Source organism: Chenopodium album, chromosome 20 (genome assembly GCF_948465745.1).
Source record: "Chenopodium album chromosome 20, dcCheAlbu1.1, whole genome shotgun sequence".
Classification (NCBI taxonomy): Eukaryota; Viridiplantae; Streptophyta; class Magnoliopsida; order Caryophyllales; family Amaranthaceae; genus Chenopodium; species Chenopodium album.
The window spans coordinates 34201796-34214093 of NC_137853.1; the positions used below are offsets into that span (position 1 = coordinate 34201796).

Consider the following 12298-nt stretch of genomic DNA (forward strand, 5'->3'; position numbering starts at 1 on the left):
TCTTCTTTTTCTTCTTCTTAATGGTTCGTTTACTGGCTCAATGGAACCAGAGAATGGTGGCAAGAAGAATTTGTTTGCAGTATGTATCAAAAAAAGGATTTGTTTCTTATCACTTTATCAGCATGGTGCTAAGAAGTAAGAACAAGGGTGAAGTCACATGGGGGCTGGTGGAGGCTCGGACCCCGTGGTATATCTCATAGCTCAAATAATTTCCTTAATTGGTCCCTAAAGAAAAAGTTCATAAGATTTAAAACAGTTTTTTTTTTTGGTTCAGCCTAAAACCATAAGAGAAGCTTGAAACTGTTATACATCTCCATTCTACACATAACTACCTAGATACAATGCTCAAAAGAGGCGGGCAAGAAGAGAGCTCTGAGACAACATTGTTTTTTCAACACCTAATAGGCAGTAAACAATGGTGTGATGATTTAACTGAAATAAATTAGCTGACATACGTAAACAAGGAGAACAATAATATAACATGCGAGAACAAAAGAATTACATCGAAGTAACACAAATATTTGGCCTAAGCTTTCTTCCTAATCTTTAATTATGACCCTATGACCTATACACTTCATCATAATCTCTTTCCTGTAAATGCCAGCATCTGAAAGGCTCATGAAAAGCTCGTTCGTAGTTCCTCCCCAACAATTGAAAAAATTTCTTCCACCCTGATGAAAGTCATGAAACACATCAGTGGTGCTTAGATAATTTCTATTAGCTGCAGGAAATATTAAATAATTTTATAAGATTAGGTTGTCAAAATTCTTGAGAAATGGTATAGACAGAGAAGCTAATCTTTTTTCCATTCTCCCTAAAACCCAATGCCTAACTAGGGGACGACATAAGGGAGGGAACAAGTCCCTTTGTTTGGATAAGAAGTTAAATAGAAGAAAATACCTCTCCTCCAAAATTGGAGAGATTTGAAGGGAAAATGGAGCTCCATCTTCCCCAACCCCTCTGACTCTTTCCCGCCCCTTCTTTCCCTTCTATCTCATTACCCAAACAAAATTCTAGGACTTTTCTAAGCTAGTGTGGCAAGAAATAATACGCCAAATCTTTTACTAACTTCATCAACTCCACTACCAATCATTGTGAGTAGATATGGAGTGACTGGTTATAAACTTTTGGTTTTCTTTACATTCTTTCTTTTCATATCTACGGAAGTAGTATATTTTACCTGGATGTATCTATATTGACCTCTGCAAGCCATGTTGTGAGATAGACCTGTCATAGAAAGATAAACATTATAAATCGAATTTATAGCACCCCCATTCTATACTAAGTTCTTCCCTTTAGATCAGTGTTCACAGTAGCATGTGAACACAAACTGTGAAATTAAAATAGAGCAATATGACACCTACACAAATAAATACAATTGTCATGAGTAGCATCACACACCATTTTACATATAGCAGTTGTGGCTTAGAATCTGGTGCATTAGCCATTAGGAGACAACCATGTTATTTAAAATTATAATAGCACAGTAACTAAGTACTTCCTCCACTTCACTAAAATTGCAAAACTTGAATAAAGCACATATATTTAGGCAAGAGGCGAGACGTGAGAGGCAAGCAACCCATGTGATTATACAGAAGTAAGAAGTACAAAAATATATTACAAGGAAGATATTGTAAAGAGGAGGGAGAAATAGTATGCAAATTATGAATAAGGTAATATATTAGTCACATTGGAAATTATCAAAGCGAGAAGTGTTTGGAAAGTAGTAAGTGTGCAATTATAGTGCAACGAAGGAATTATAGACAACTTAGAGTACATACTTTGGATGATGTGGCAACAATCAAGTAGAGTGATGGACATAAGTTAGTGTGTCCTTTTTTTCTCAAGAAATTAGTCACTTTAAATACATATGAATAATTTAAAAGTCTGCTAATTGGGCTATAGTATGATTATAATACTTCTATATACCAGGAAGTCTACATAGTTCACTGGGTATTGGTTATAATGAGGGTTTGGGCTGTCGAGGAGTAGAGGAGAGGAGAGGTGCCAGCACGGTGGCACACTTTCAGTGCTCTATAACCAATGCATGCCTTTGGAGTATGGAATAATAACCTATAACCTGACCTATTATGGCACTAAGAAACAAATTATACTAATTTAATTGTCCACTAAATTCAGTAAAGGAGCTACAAGAAAAAGGCATGAGAGAACTGCTAAGACTTCAGCTACACACATTATCCACACTAACTGTAAACTTATAATAACACATGCCTAACACAACATAGATCAGAGTATTTTCTTCAGAGTCAGGACAGGTAAAAGACTTTGAACTTGACAGGATACCTATGATTTACAAAATAAATAATCATAATTGCAGCCATTCTAACCATATGGTTACATGTCATTTTGGTTCCATCATACCTGCAAAACATCGTGGCTTGGATTTTTCTCAGACTCCACAGTTGAAGTTTTCGATTGCCACCCACTTATTTTGGGAAGAAATAGCTCAGCAGTATCTTTTGAGTACAAGTTGCACATGTTCAATTCCTTAGCTTCACCATGATAAAGTTCATCTTTCCAGGACAATTGATTTAATTGCTCTAATTCTGGACAACTCTTGGAGAGCAGCTCAACTACAAGCAGACGCTGTTGACACAAGTAAGATGTAAAAAAGAAATAAATTTTGAACACAGAAAATGAAAAGGTAATGTCTATACTAACTCAATTACCTTCAAAACAAGCTCCTGTTTGAACATTTCGACAAGCTCCTCGGCCAACATCTCTAAAAAAAGAGTGCCAAAACTTATCAGATATGACAAGATTATAAAAAAGATAGCACATAAGCACCATACATGAAGAGTTTAAACGTATCATTCCACATTAAAAGTTCAAATCAAGAAAAGCAGGATACATGAAATCTGACACATTCATATTAGTATCTAAATTGTTCCTGTTAACATACAAGGAGTGTCAATGTGATGTACTATCTACAGGGAGAGTGGTAGTGAGACGTTCTGCATATTCAAGTTAGGAGCCAAAGTTTTGGAAATCCATATTTTGTGCAATTGAACAAAAACATTCACAGCAAATTCACAAAATCTTAGTACACTACAGGAAAAAGATCAGGAAATAAAAATTAACAGCTTAATTTTTTAAAAAATAAAAATTAAAATTAAGTGTTTTTTACTCACACCTTCCCCAAAAAACACTTAGCCAGTAATCTAAGATTTGTAAGATGATTAGATGAAAAAGCTGATCATTAAGACAATCTTCTCCCACGCATCATGTTGATCTTCAATCAGTGAACTAAACTAGGACTTGTGAGCAACACATCTTACTCCACCACCCTAACCTCTCCATAACAAGATAGCTTGAGTACAATCATATTTGTCTTTTAAATCTCTTTGGTTACCATTTACACAAAATAATGAACAAATACAATTGTAAATTAACAATGATATCTAGCTAACACCATTACTAAAAGAGCTCTATCAGTAATATATTTGAAGATAGTCCTACTCTCTTTCTTTCGAGCCGTGTCATTTTCCATTTACATTTGCAATGATGTGAAATGCTATGTAGAGATTTTGGACAATGATATTATATTTTCAATACTCCATTGTACAACAATTAACAAGCAGTAAGGTATTCTAGTTCTAGCAAAAAGTACTTAAACGTGAAGTTGTTAACCTCCAATCCTTAAAACTTGCATAGGAAAACCAACAACTATCAACATACCAAATGCAGAGACAGACAAAAAAGTGACAACTGGAGCTCCTCCACCATCACCAGTATCATTGCTATTCTCTGAAAACATAGAATACTGTACAATGGCACTGCCAGTAGTTGTCTTTGAAAAGCATCTCATTGATTTGCTCAAAGTCACCATGTCAATTACAAGTGCAACCTGCAAATATGTCATCCAACACAAATTAATAACGTAAGTCACAGACGTCATTCTTGATAACATTTCCACTAAAGATGAATAATCCCAGCAGGCTACCACAAATAGTCTGACAAAAAAATAACAATGACGAAAAACACCTGTCTTCAGCAACAAGCTGCATGTCTTAGTAATTAAAAGCCTATGGAAGTTTCAAACTTACACCAGGTAGGGAGGGGGGCATCTTCGGATTTGATTATTGCTCTTTTCCGTTGACATAACAATATTCGTTATTCTCTTTCATGACATACCAATATGAATTGCTCTTGATGCATATACTCTCTAGCTAATTCGGAGGATGACAATTCAACATCTTCTCACTCCAACTTATTACAAAAACTTGTTGCTTATTCTTACTAAAATCATACCAAGTTAGCCCAAACCAAATTTTTGTTTATTTCCATATGCTTATTGCCAAATACCTATCAATTAAAGTTATGAAATTTAGATATGTGAATAATCATTAATACGGATCTAACAAGATCTCACTAGATAAAGTTTACTCTTGCTTATTTTATATATATTTTTTATTATATCAATGTAGAAATAAATTCAAAATTAAGTTAAATCACAATTACAACCACATCAGAATTGAACTCCTTATTTTAGGTGAAGAGAACACATCCTTGGTCTTGAAAACATACCATAGCCTTGTAGGATGATAAAAGTTGGTTGCGTTGAAGCTCCTGACATAAGTTTTAAAATAATGTCATATTAGAGATGCTTGTTCGTGAATATGATTAATGAAAAAAAAAAAAAAAAGTAAAAGTCCCCTTGTATACATACTGTCATCACTTTAATCAAATATATAATAAAGAGAATATACTTGCTATATTCTCACTCAACTTATGCTGAAAGCTTAAACTTAAAAATGAAAACAAAAATAAAATGACTCATCCTACTAACCAGCTGCTTAAGCAATTTAGAACAAGCCTTTTTCCGTATATTGGGCATATCATCCAAGACACCGAAATCCATAGCATCCATATATCTGCATGAAAGCCCAAATCATCTTAAGTCTTAAACATGGTCAAAGATTTCTGTTCAGATTAATTTCAATGTGGGCTATAATTATAACATTAAGTTACATTCTTGGTTCATGCAGCCGACACCATCCTTTGGGAAATTAATGTCGTTATATTATTATAGTGTGTCAAAATAAACTATGAAACTAATATTTTGGTTAACTTGCAAACTGAAATTGCATACTCCCTTCATTCCCAAATAACGTCTCATTTCACCCAATAAAATTCTCAATTCACTTTTATTTATTCCTTTATTCACTTAATCAACCAAACTCCATAAATATCTTTATACACTTTCAATTAACCAAACACCAATATTTTTTTTTCTTTTGATATTCACCTTCAATCATTAAAAACCTCGATTTCCTTTTTCATTAATTCAACTCCCCATAAACATGTGCTAAAGGCAAATAAGACTTTTATTTGGAGACAAAGGAAGTATGTCAATTGATAAATCATTGGTTTGTGCACCTGACCCCATCCTATTGGCCACATTGCTGTCGAAATAGGAAATTAAAAAGAAATGTTCATAAAAACTAATAGAAAGTGGGACTATAACATTATAATACCTGATGGAGAGGTAAGAGTTAACAAGAGAGGTGGCGTGGGATCGCCCTGAAGTAAAAGAAGAGCGCCATTGATCTCTGCAGGACGATAATTTGGACCATTGATTACGGAGATTTCTCTGAGCTTGTGGCCTCCATAATCTCAGCATTGAAGGAGAAATTTCTGGGGTTTTTGGTGTTTGAGGTTGGAAACATGAATATGAATGTGTCGGGGTGGTGGAGGAGGTTGCACCGGAAGGAGAGGGGGAGGAGAGAGTAAGTGACGATATATCTGCCATCTGAAATCAATCACTCTCGCTGTGCTTCCCACTTTTCCTGTAGGGTTTTAAGGAGTTTTTCCAGTATAAGAATGGGACTAAGGGAACGGAGAACCAATCAGGAAGTACTCCCTCCGTTTTTCAAATATTGTTCCATACTTGTACTAGTCTGGCAAGTGTAATGACGACTTCCATTTCCGACGATGAGTTCATAGTTCACAAGCATGAGCTCCTGGCAAATGGAACCTACACAGTGTAATCAGTGGTTTAATTCAACAAACATCAACAACACCAAAAAAGAATAACGAGAAACAAAGCTACAATTACTATCCTCGGGCTCGAAAAATTCAACTAGAGCTTTAACATTGCTTATTGAAATCATAATCCTCCCACCAGATAGAGAAGAAAACCCAATAGCAGGAGTCAAAAACCTAATTCACAATTACAATACATTGTGCCTGATTGTCAATTTAAAAGTTGTATCTTGTTTGCTCGTCAAATCCACAAATACGATAATACAGTAAATTTTTCACAACCAGAATAATCCTAATGTTAGGAATTGGCGCTAAATTTTCTCAAAAACTAAAAAACAAATTTAGGGTTTTTCTGGGTCTTTCAACCTTTTTCTGAATATTATCAACGTAAATTGCACAAAAATAATCTTCCATAACTTCAGTAATTATAACCCATAGTTCTATTACAAGAACCCTAAATTGACTATACTTACAATTAAATCAACGATAGTATGAAATCAAACCCTGGATTGTGAAATTGATATTCGATTAATAAAAATAAAGAAAAAAAGTCTTACCTTTGAAGCTGTTTCAATGGAGGAGAAAAAGCTTAGAGCTGCTTCAATGGAGGATTCAGCGTACACTTCAAAAGAGGATAATTAAGTGAAGGGCTTTTTTTTTTTTTTTTTTTTTTTTTTTTTTTTTTTTTTTTTACAAAAGATACTATTAAACAAAAACAGAATTACAACCTAACACTAACTAAACACAAGAACATTTAACAACCTACATAGAAGTTTGGTCTAAAGTCTACACACACAAAGGCATGACCCAATGTCACAAAATGGGTGCATGGGTTCGAGGCTTTGAGCCATGCGGCACAACATGGAACTTACTTGTATGAGATACGGAGCGGCCGTGCGGGTCAACCGGTCAAGCTTAGCCAACCCGACATACTTAAACTTGGTGCGACGGTACGACCGTACGAGCCAAATTATTAAACTAACTCGAAACTTCAATATATGCTAAATTTAATTAGTTTATATGAACTTGGAATGTTTATCAAGGGGTATATGTGTTAATTTAACTTATTAATAATAAACTAATAATCTTCTCTTGTGAATATCGGTGAAATATCTCTATATGACCAAAATATGCATAGTCCGAATGAAATGCCTATGTGTTTGTGAAATATGGAGGGAAATGGTCGTGAATGTGTGATTGTTGGTGGGAAATTAACCTACGCTCAACTTTAAGTATTCATTGTGTTAGTTTTGTTGGTCTAAGGAATATTAAACATTTGCAGAATTTTAAATGGATCATTCTCAAGTTTCAATATATATAGAAGAAACGATTATGACGAGTTTTCGGCCACTAGAACTCGTAACCTTTCTCGGTTTTTTTTTTCACCAATTATTCTTGTTTATGAAGTCAGTAGTTGAAACGAGGGTGATTACTATAGCCGAAGGCACCACTGGAATTTGAGAAGAATTTAGTTATAACCGATGTAGACTTCTCGTTTTGACGGAATCATTTAATTTACGTCTTCACCACTATTACTAATCTTACCACAAACATCATGCTATCATGAGCTAAATTCCTACATTAACTATCTAATCAGCTATTTCTCAATACATATGGAAATACACCAATTCAAATCCTAAGATAGACATATTTTCTACTACTACAAATAGTACTCCGTATTTCACTCCGAAATAACAAAATTTGTAGTATTATTTTTTCAAAACAAAATCAAATATTTTTTCGCGTTACAATAACAGCTCAAGACACGTTGTTCGGACTCAAAAACTAGTTTAGCTCCCTACATAGCCTTTTGACTACATCCCGGCTCGTTCTAGCTAGTAAGCAGAACAAAACACAGATACAAACGAGAAGAAGAAGAAGAAGAGAGGAGAGAGAATGTCTTCATCAGGGAGCGATCCAAGGCTACCATCAGCTGCCAAGCCATTCAGCAGAGCTCCTCAAGATGTTCCGCCTGAACTTCCCGTTGATTACTCCGGCTTCATCGCAGTCTTATGCGCCGTCGTCGGCGCCATGTTCAGGGTATTTCTAATTCTAATTCTTTTCTCCCCTTTCTTTTCCAATTTTATTAAATTTTGTCAACCCCTTTTATTTTTCGCATCAAAGATTCAATCTTTAAGCTGCTAATTGCATGGATCTTTTGTCTACATTTTTCCCAGAAATCGTAATTTTAATTTTTTGAATGAGATTGGTATTATTTAGAGGAATTCTTGTTGATTTAGCCTTTTTATTGTTGTGATTGTTGCAGTATAAGTTGGGATCTTGGCTTGCTATAATCTTTTGTGCGCAGTCATTAGTGAATATGAAGAATATGGAGAATGATCTTAAGCAGATTTCCATGGCTATGATGTAAGATTTCCCTTCACCTTTTATATTCGCTTTATCTTTGTGTTTTCCTTCACCCCCTTCTATGTTCTTGAAATCGGGTTATTGCTCGTTTTCGTGCTCGAATTGATTGGTTGCATTGTATATGGTTATATTGGTTAGCGTTGATGGGGAATTATATGAATTTCATCCATATTTATCTCAGGATGTATCTGTCATGGGGGAGTGAATGATTTTTGTTTTGGAAGATGGGTTTATTTAGTTCTATCCAATTTGAACTTTATTTAGGTCTATACAATCTGAACTATCCAATTTGAACTTAATCCATGAAAACCTGGAATTTATTGATTAGCATAGAAGTGGTATTATTATTATTTCGTTCTTGTAGCAATGTTTTACGCTAACTTGCTAAGATTTAGCCTGTTGTTATCCATCTATAGAAACAAATGTGGAGTACGAATGGTTACTTAATGAAGCTGGACATGTTTATGTCTGTTTGGAGGTTCTAGATTAGCATATGTTAGTCGAAATAACCTGATCCCTCAAGCAAGACAATTTGCATAGTTGATTTATCATGTCAATTTTTAAAGGAGGTTAGGTGACAGGGTCTTAAGTCTTGGAGTCCAGGCATGCTGAGGTGTGAAGCAAAGACGTTTCTAGGTGAAAGTGAGATGCTCGTTCATGTATTTGAAACTGTAGTCATTCATCCAAAGAAAGTTGATCTAGAGTATTGTGTTATTTATTATTGTACCTTGTAGAAAGATTTGGAGATCTGTGACTTCTATATCAATTAGTCATACTGTTAAGGCGCACCTCTTCTGCCTTACAGCCATCCCTCTTCACCTAGAGTCGTGAAGGCAACCATCTTGTGCACTTCACGCCTTAGCCAGCCATGCCTTTTTCTGCAATGCTTTAAGCCATTAAGTTTAAGACTCTTTAAGGCGGTAGGGTGACCGGGTCTTCAGTCATTGAGTCTAGGCATGCTGAGGTGTGAGTCAAAGACGTGTCTAAGTGAAAGTGAGATGCTCATTATAGTACTTGAAAACTATAGCCATTCATTTAAAGAAAGTTGATCTAGAGTATTGTGCCATATATCATTATTAATTGTGCCGTATAAAAAAGATTTGGAGATCCACGACTTTTATATCAATTAGTCATACTGTAAAGGCGCCCCTCTTCTGCCTTAGGGCACATCTATGTCTCTTCACCTAGAATGGTGAAGGCAATCATTCTGTGCATCTCACGCCTTAGCCAACTGTGCCTTTTGCAATGGTTCAAGCCTTTGAGTTTATGGATTTTGGGTAATATCCTTTGTATCTGCTCCCAATTTTGCTGGGTTTGTGATGGTTTGACATCCAAGACTGATCCTTCTATAGTAAACCCATTTAAACAATCAAATGTAACCAATGCATAGATATCATTAAGAGTTGATGGAATTCTTGGCATACGTTTCTCAGTTTAAGTTGCAAATTGAATATATATGGAATTGTGAAATTATGCAGGCTAGCTGCTTACAATGTGAAATTCTGAGGATCGCCCATCTTACGTCCTTGTCAAGAATCTGATAGAGTGGACTAAAGAGGATTTTTGGTTGCTAGGAAGCGAGCAGTTATCAATACAGGAGAGGAAAAAATTAGTTGGTTCACCTTTTTTTTTTGGATTTCTCTGTGCATGTGTGAGAGGGGGAGGGTGTGTTGAAAGTCTTGACACTTGACAGACCATGTTGCATACGAGATAGAAAGTAAGATGATAATCAATTGTAATCACCAAAATAGCTTAAATTCAGATCCTCCTGAGATTTGCTATGATTTTTTTGAAACTCTAGACAAAAGTATTGTTAGGTACCAAGAATAAATCTATAAATTTGAATTTAGTAGCATTTTATAATAAGAAAGCAAAGATTTACTGATGGAATCTTAAGGTCAAAGTGGGGAAGAAGAACCTGAAAGGTAAGTGTTGGTAATGTAAAGGACATGTTCTTTAATTTATCTGAAGTTTCTAGAAATGCTATTGAGGGAGGGAAAACAAGATGTCAAAGTTTCCTTGCAATATATATAGGTGGTAGTAAGCTTTTAGAGTAAATAAGTAACTCCCATGGATTACTTAAGAAGATGCTTAATGATGGTTTGGAAAAAAGGAAGGAGAAGAAAGCAGAACTTCAAAGGTTGCTGTATATGGAATTATAGCCCAAAGTAGCAACAAGATTTGATGTGGGATGGATGGGTGATTGATAGCCTGTCTTTGAAGAGTAATTTTCTGTATCCGTGCTAACTCTTGCCTCTCAGTCTATGCTTCTGGTACGGCACCTTTTTGGTGCCTCTACTTGATAGAATATCTTTCACGTATGCATTGCATTTCTGAATGGTGGTTTGGAAGAAGCTAACAAGCCTATTATAGTGTAGGACATGGAACTCACCTAAATACAAATAACGCAGCCTCATAATGGTTAAAATTTAGGCTGGTTTAAAAATTCTATCAATGGAAAAAGTTGGAAACCAACATTGCATCTTGGGTTTCATAGATAATGTTTATTCATGATGATATGGATATTTGGTAGGTTCAGTCATGATGGTATTGGTATTTGGTAGGTTCCGTCATGATGCTATGGGTAATCCTTATTCATGTGTATCTATTTGCCCATCTTGTGTTATGATTAGTTACACACATTCTATTGATGTTTATTATGGTAGCATTTAGAGGGAAAGGAATACTCTAGGTTATTCATTCGATCACTTTTATTGAAATGGATGAACGTGTTTGATTTCAGTTGAATTACTGCATTTTATGCTGCTATGTTGACATGTCTTATGGAACCTCATCATGTGGTGCTTCCATTGTCTAATGCATCATCACTGTTCTTCAATTGCTACTGCATTGTATTCATGTTCGTTCTGATTCAAAATCCTCCAATGTGTTTTCTTGTCTTGGATTCCAGGTTTGCAATTATGGGATTGGTGACGAACTACATGGGGCCACGACCGCCAGTTTCAAAAACTTGATAGTGCAATACTTTTCCTGCTTACAATTAGTACCCTAAACTTCTACAAATGGTCTTGTAGTATTACAAAGTGTCACACCCTCGTAAAGTTTGTGTTTTGTTTTGGCAATCTGAATCAGTTTTGACATTGTGCTATATAGAAGTTATAAACTGAAGGTGACACCCCTTGTTTTGCATCAGATTATGAGCGAGTTTAACAGGGACTTCTCAATCTTAATTCTTGAACCATTTCTGATTGTTTCATTTCTATGCAATTTGATCGATCAAATTTCTAATTTCTAGCACTGTGAAAAAATTACTATTTGTATCTATTGTTGAGACACTAATTAATACAGTACTTGTAACTTGCTAAAAAATTCAGATACCTCAAAAAACAACGAACTTTGCTTAGATTTGATTTGATTTAGTCTGAATTTTTATACTAATAGGATTTGATTTGACTAAACTTTAACCTTATTTAGGGCCTGTTCACATTTATTGAACTGAACTGATTGGAGCTGAACTGAACTGAACTGATTGAAGCTGAACTGAATTGAGCTGAAATGAATATTTTATGTGAGAGGGAAATTAAGAGCTGAACTGAACTGATTGGAGCTGAACTGAAATACAGCACCAGGATATGACACGTGTCACTTTCGGTATTTATTTTAGTATTAATTTATTGATTATTGATGAATAAAAAAAAAACACTTTATCAAATGAGATGCTATTAAATCCGAATTAACCTTTATTTAAAAAATTATATTAACTTGTAATTTCTACATATTTTTACTTTTTTAATTATGTTTTTGAGTAATGGAATAAGTATATCAATAACGGAATCGAACAATTGGAGTAACTTAGACCCGATATAATGTAACTTATGATAATTTAAGAATTATTTTACATCTGTATAATTGTACTCCCAATTATTTCAAAGTGTGTAAGTGTAGTATTTGCAAATAAAAAAAT

The 12298-nt window shown here is 34.8% G+C and overlaps 2 protein-coding genes across 2 annotated transcripts; one reads left to right on the forward strand and one right to left on the reverse strand.

The window, feature by feature from the left end:
• Positions 1-421: 421 nt before the first annotated feature.
• On the reverse strand, positions 422-6698 carry LOC145598707 (uncharacterized). Its single transcript, XM_081655089.1, has 9 exons — positions 6564-6698; positions 5499-5998; positions 4811-4895; positions 4549-4590; positions 3700-3868; positions 2691-2743; positions 2383-2607; positions 1181-1227; positions 422-671 (listed from the first exon to the last, which is right to left on the reverse strand). Exons 2-9 carry the CDS (start codon positions 5771-5773, stop codon positions 617-619), a joined length of 951 nt encoding a protein of 316 aa, XP_081511215.1. The 5' UTR covers positions 5774-5998; positions 6564-6698; the 3' UTR covers positions 422-616.
• Positions 6699-7825: 1127 nt separating this feature from the next.
• On the forward strand, positions 7826-11622 carry LOC145599084 (protein Asterix-like). Its single transcript, XM_081655494.1, has 3 exons — positions 7826-8046; positions 8273-8373; positions 11285-11622. Exons 1-3 carry the CDS (start codon positions 7903-7905, stop codon positions 11346-11348), a joined length of 309 nt encoding a protein of 102 aa, XP_081511620.1. The 5' UTR covers positions 7826-7902; the 3' UTR covers positions 11349-11622.
• The last annotated feature ends 676 nt before the right edge of the window (positions 11623-12298 follow it).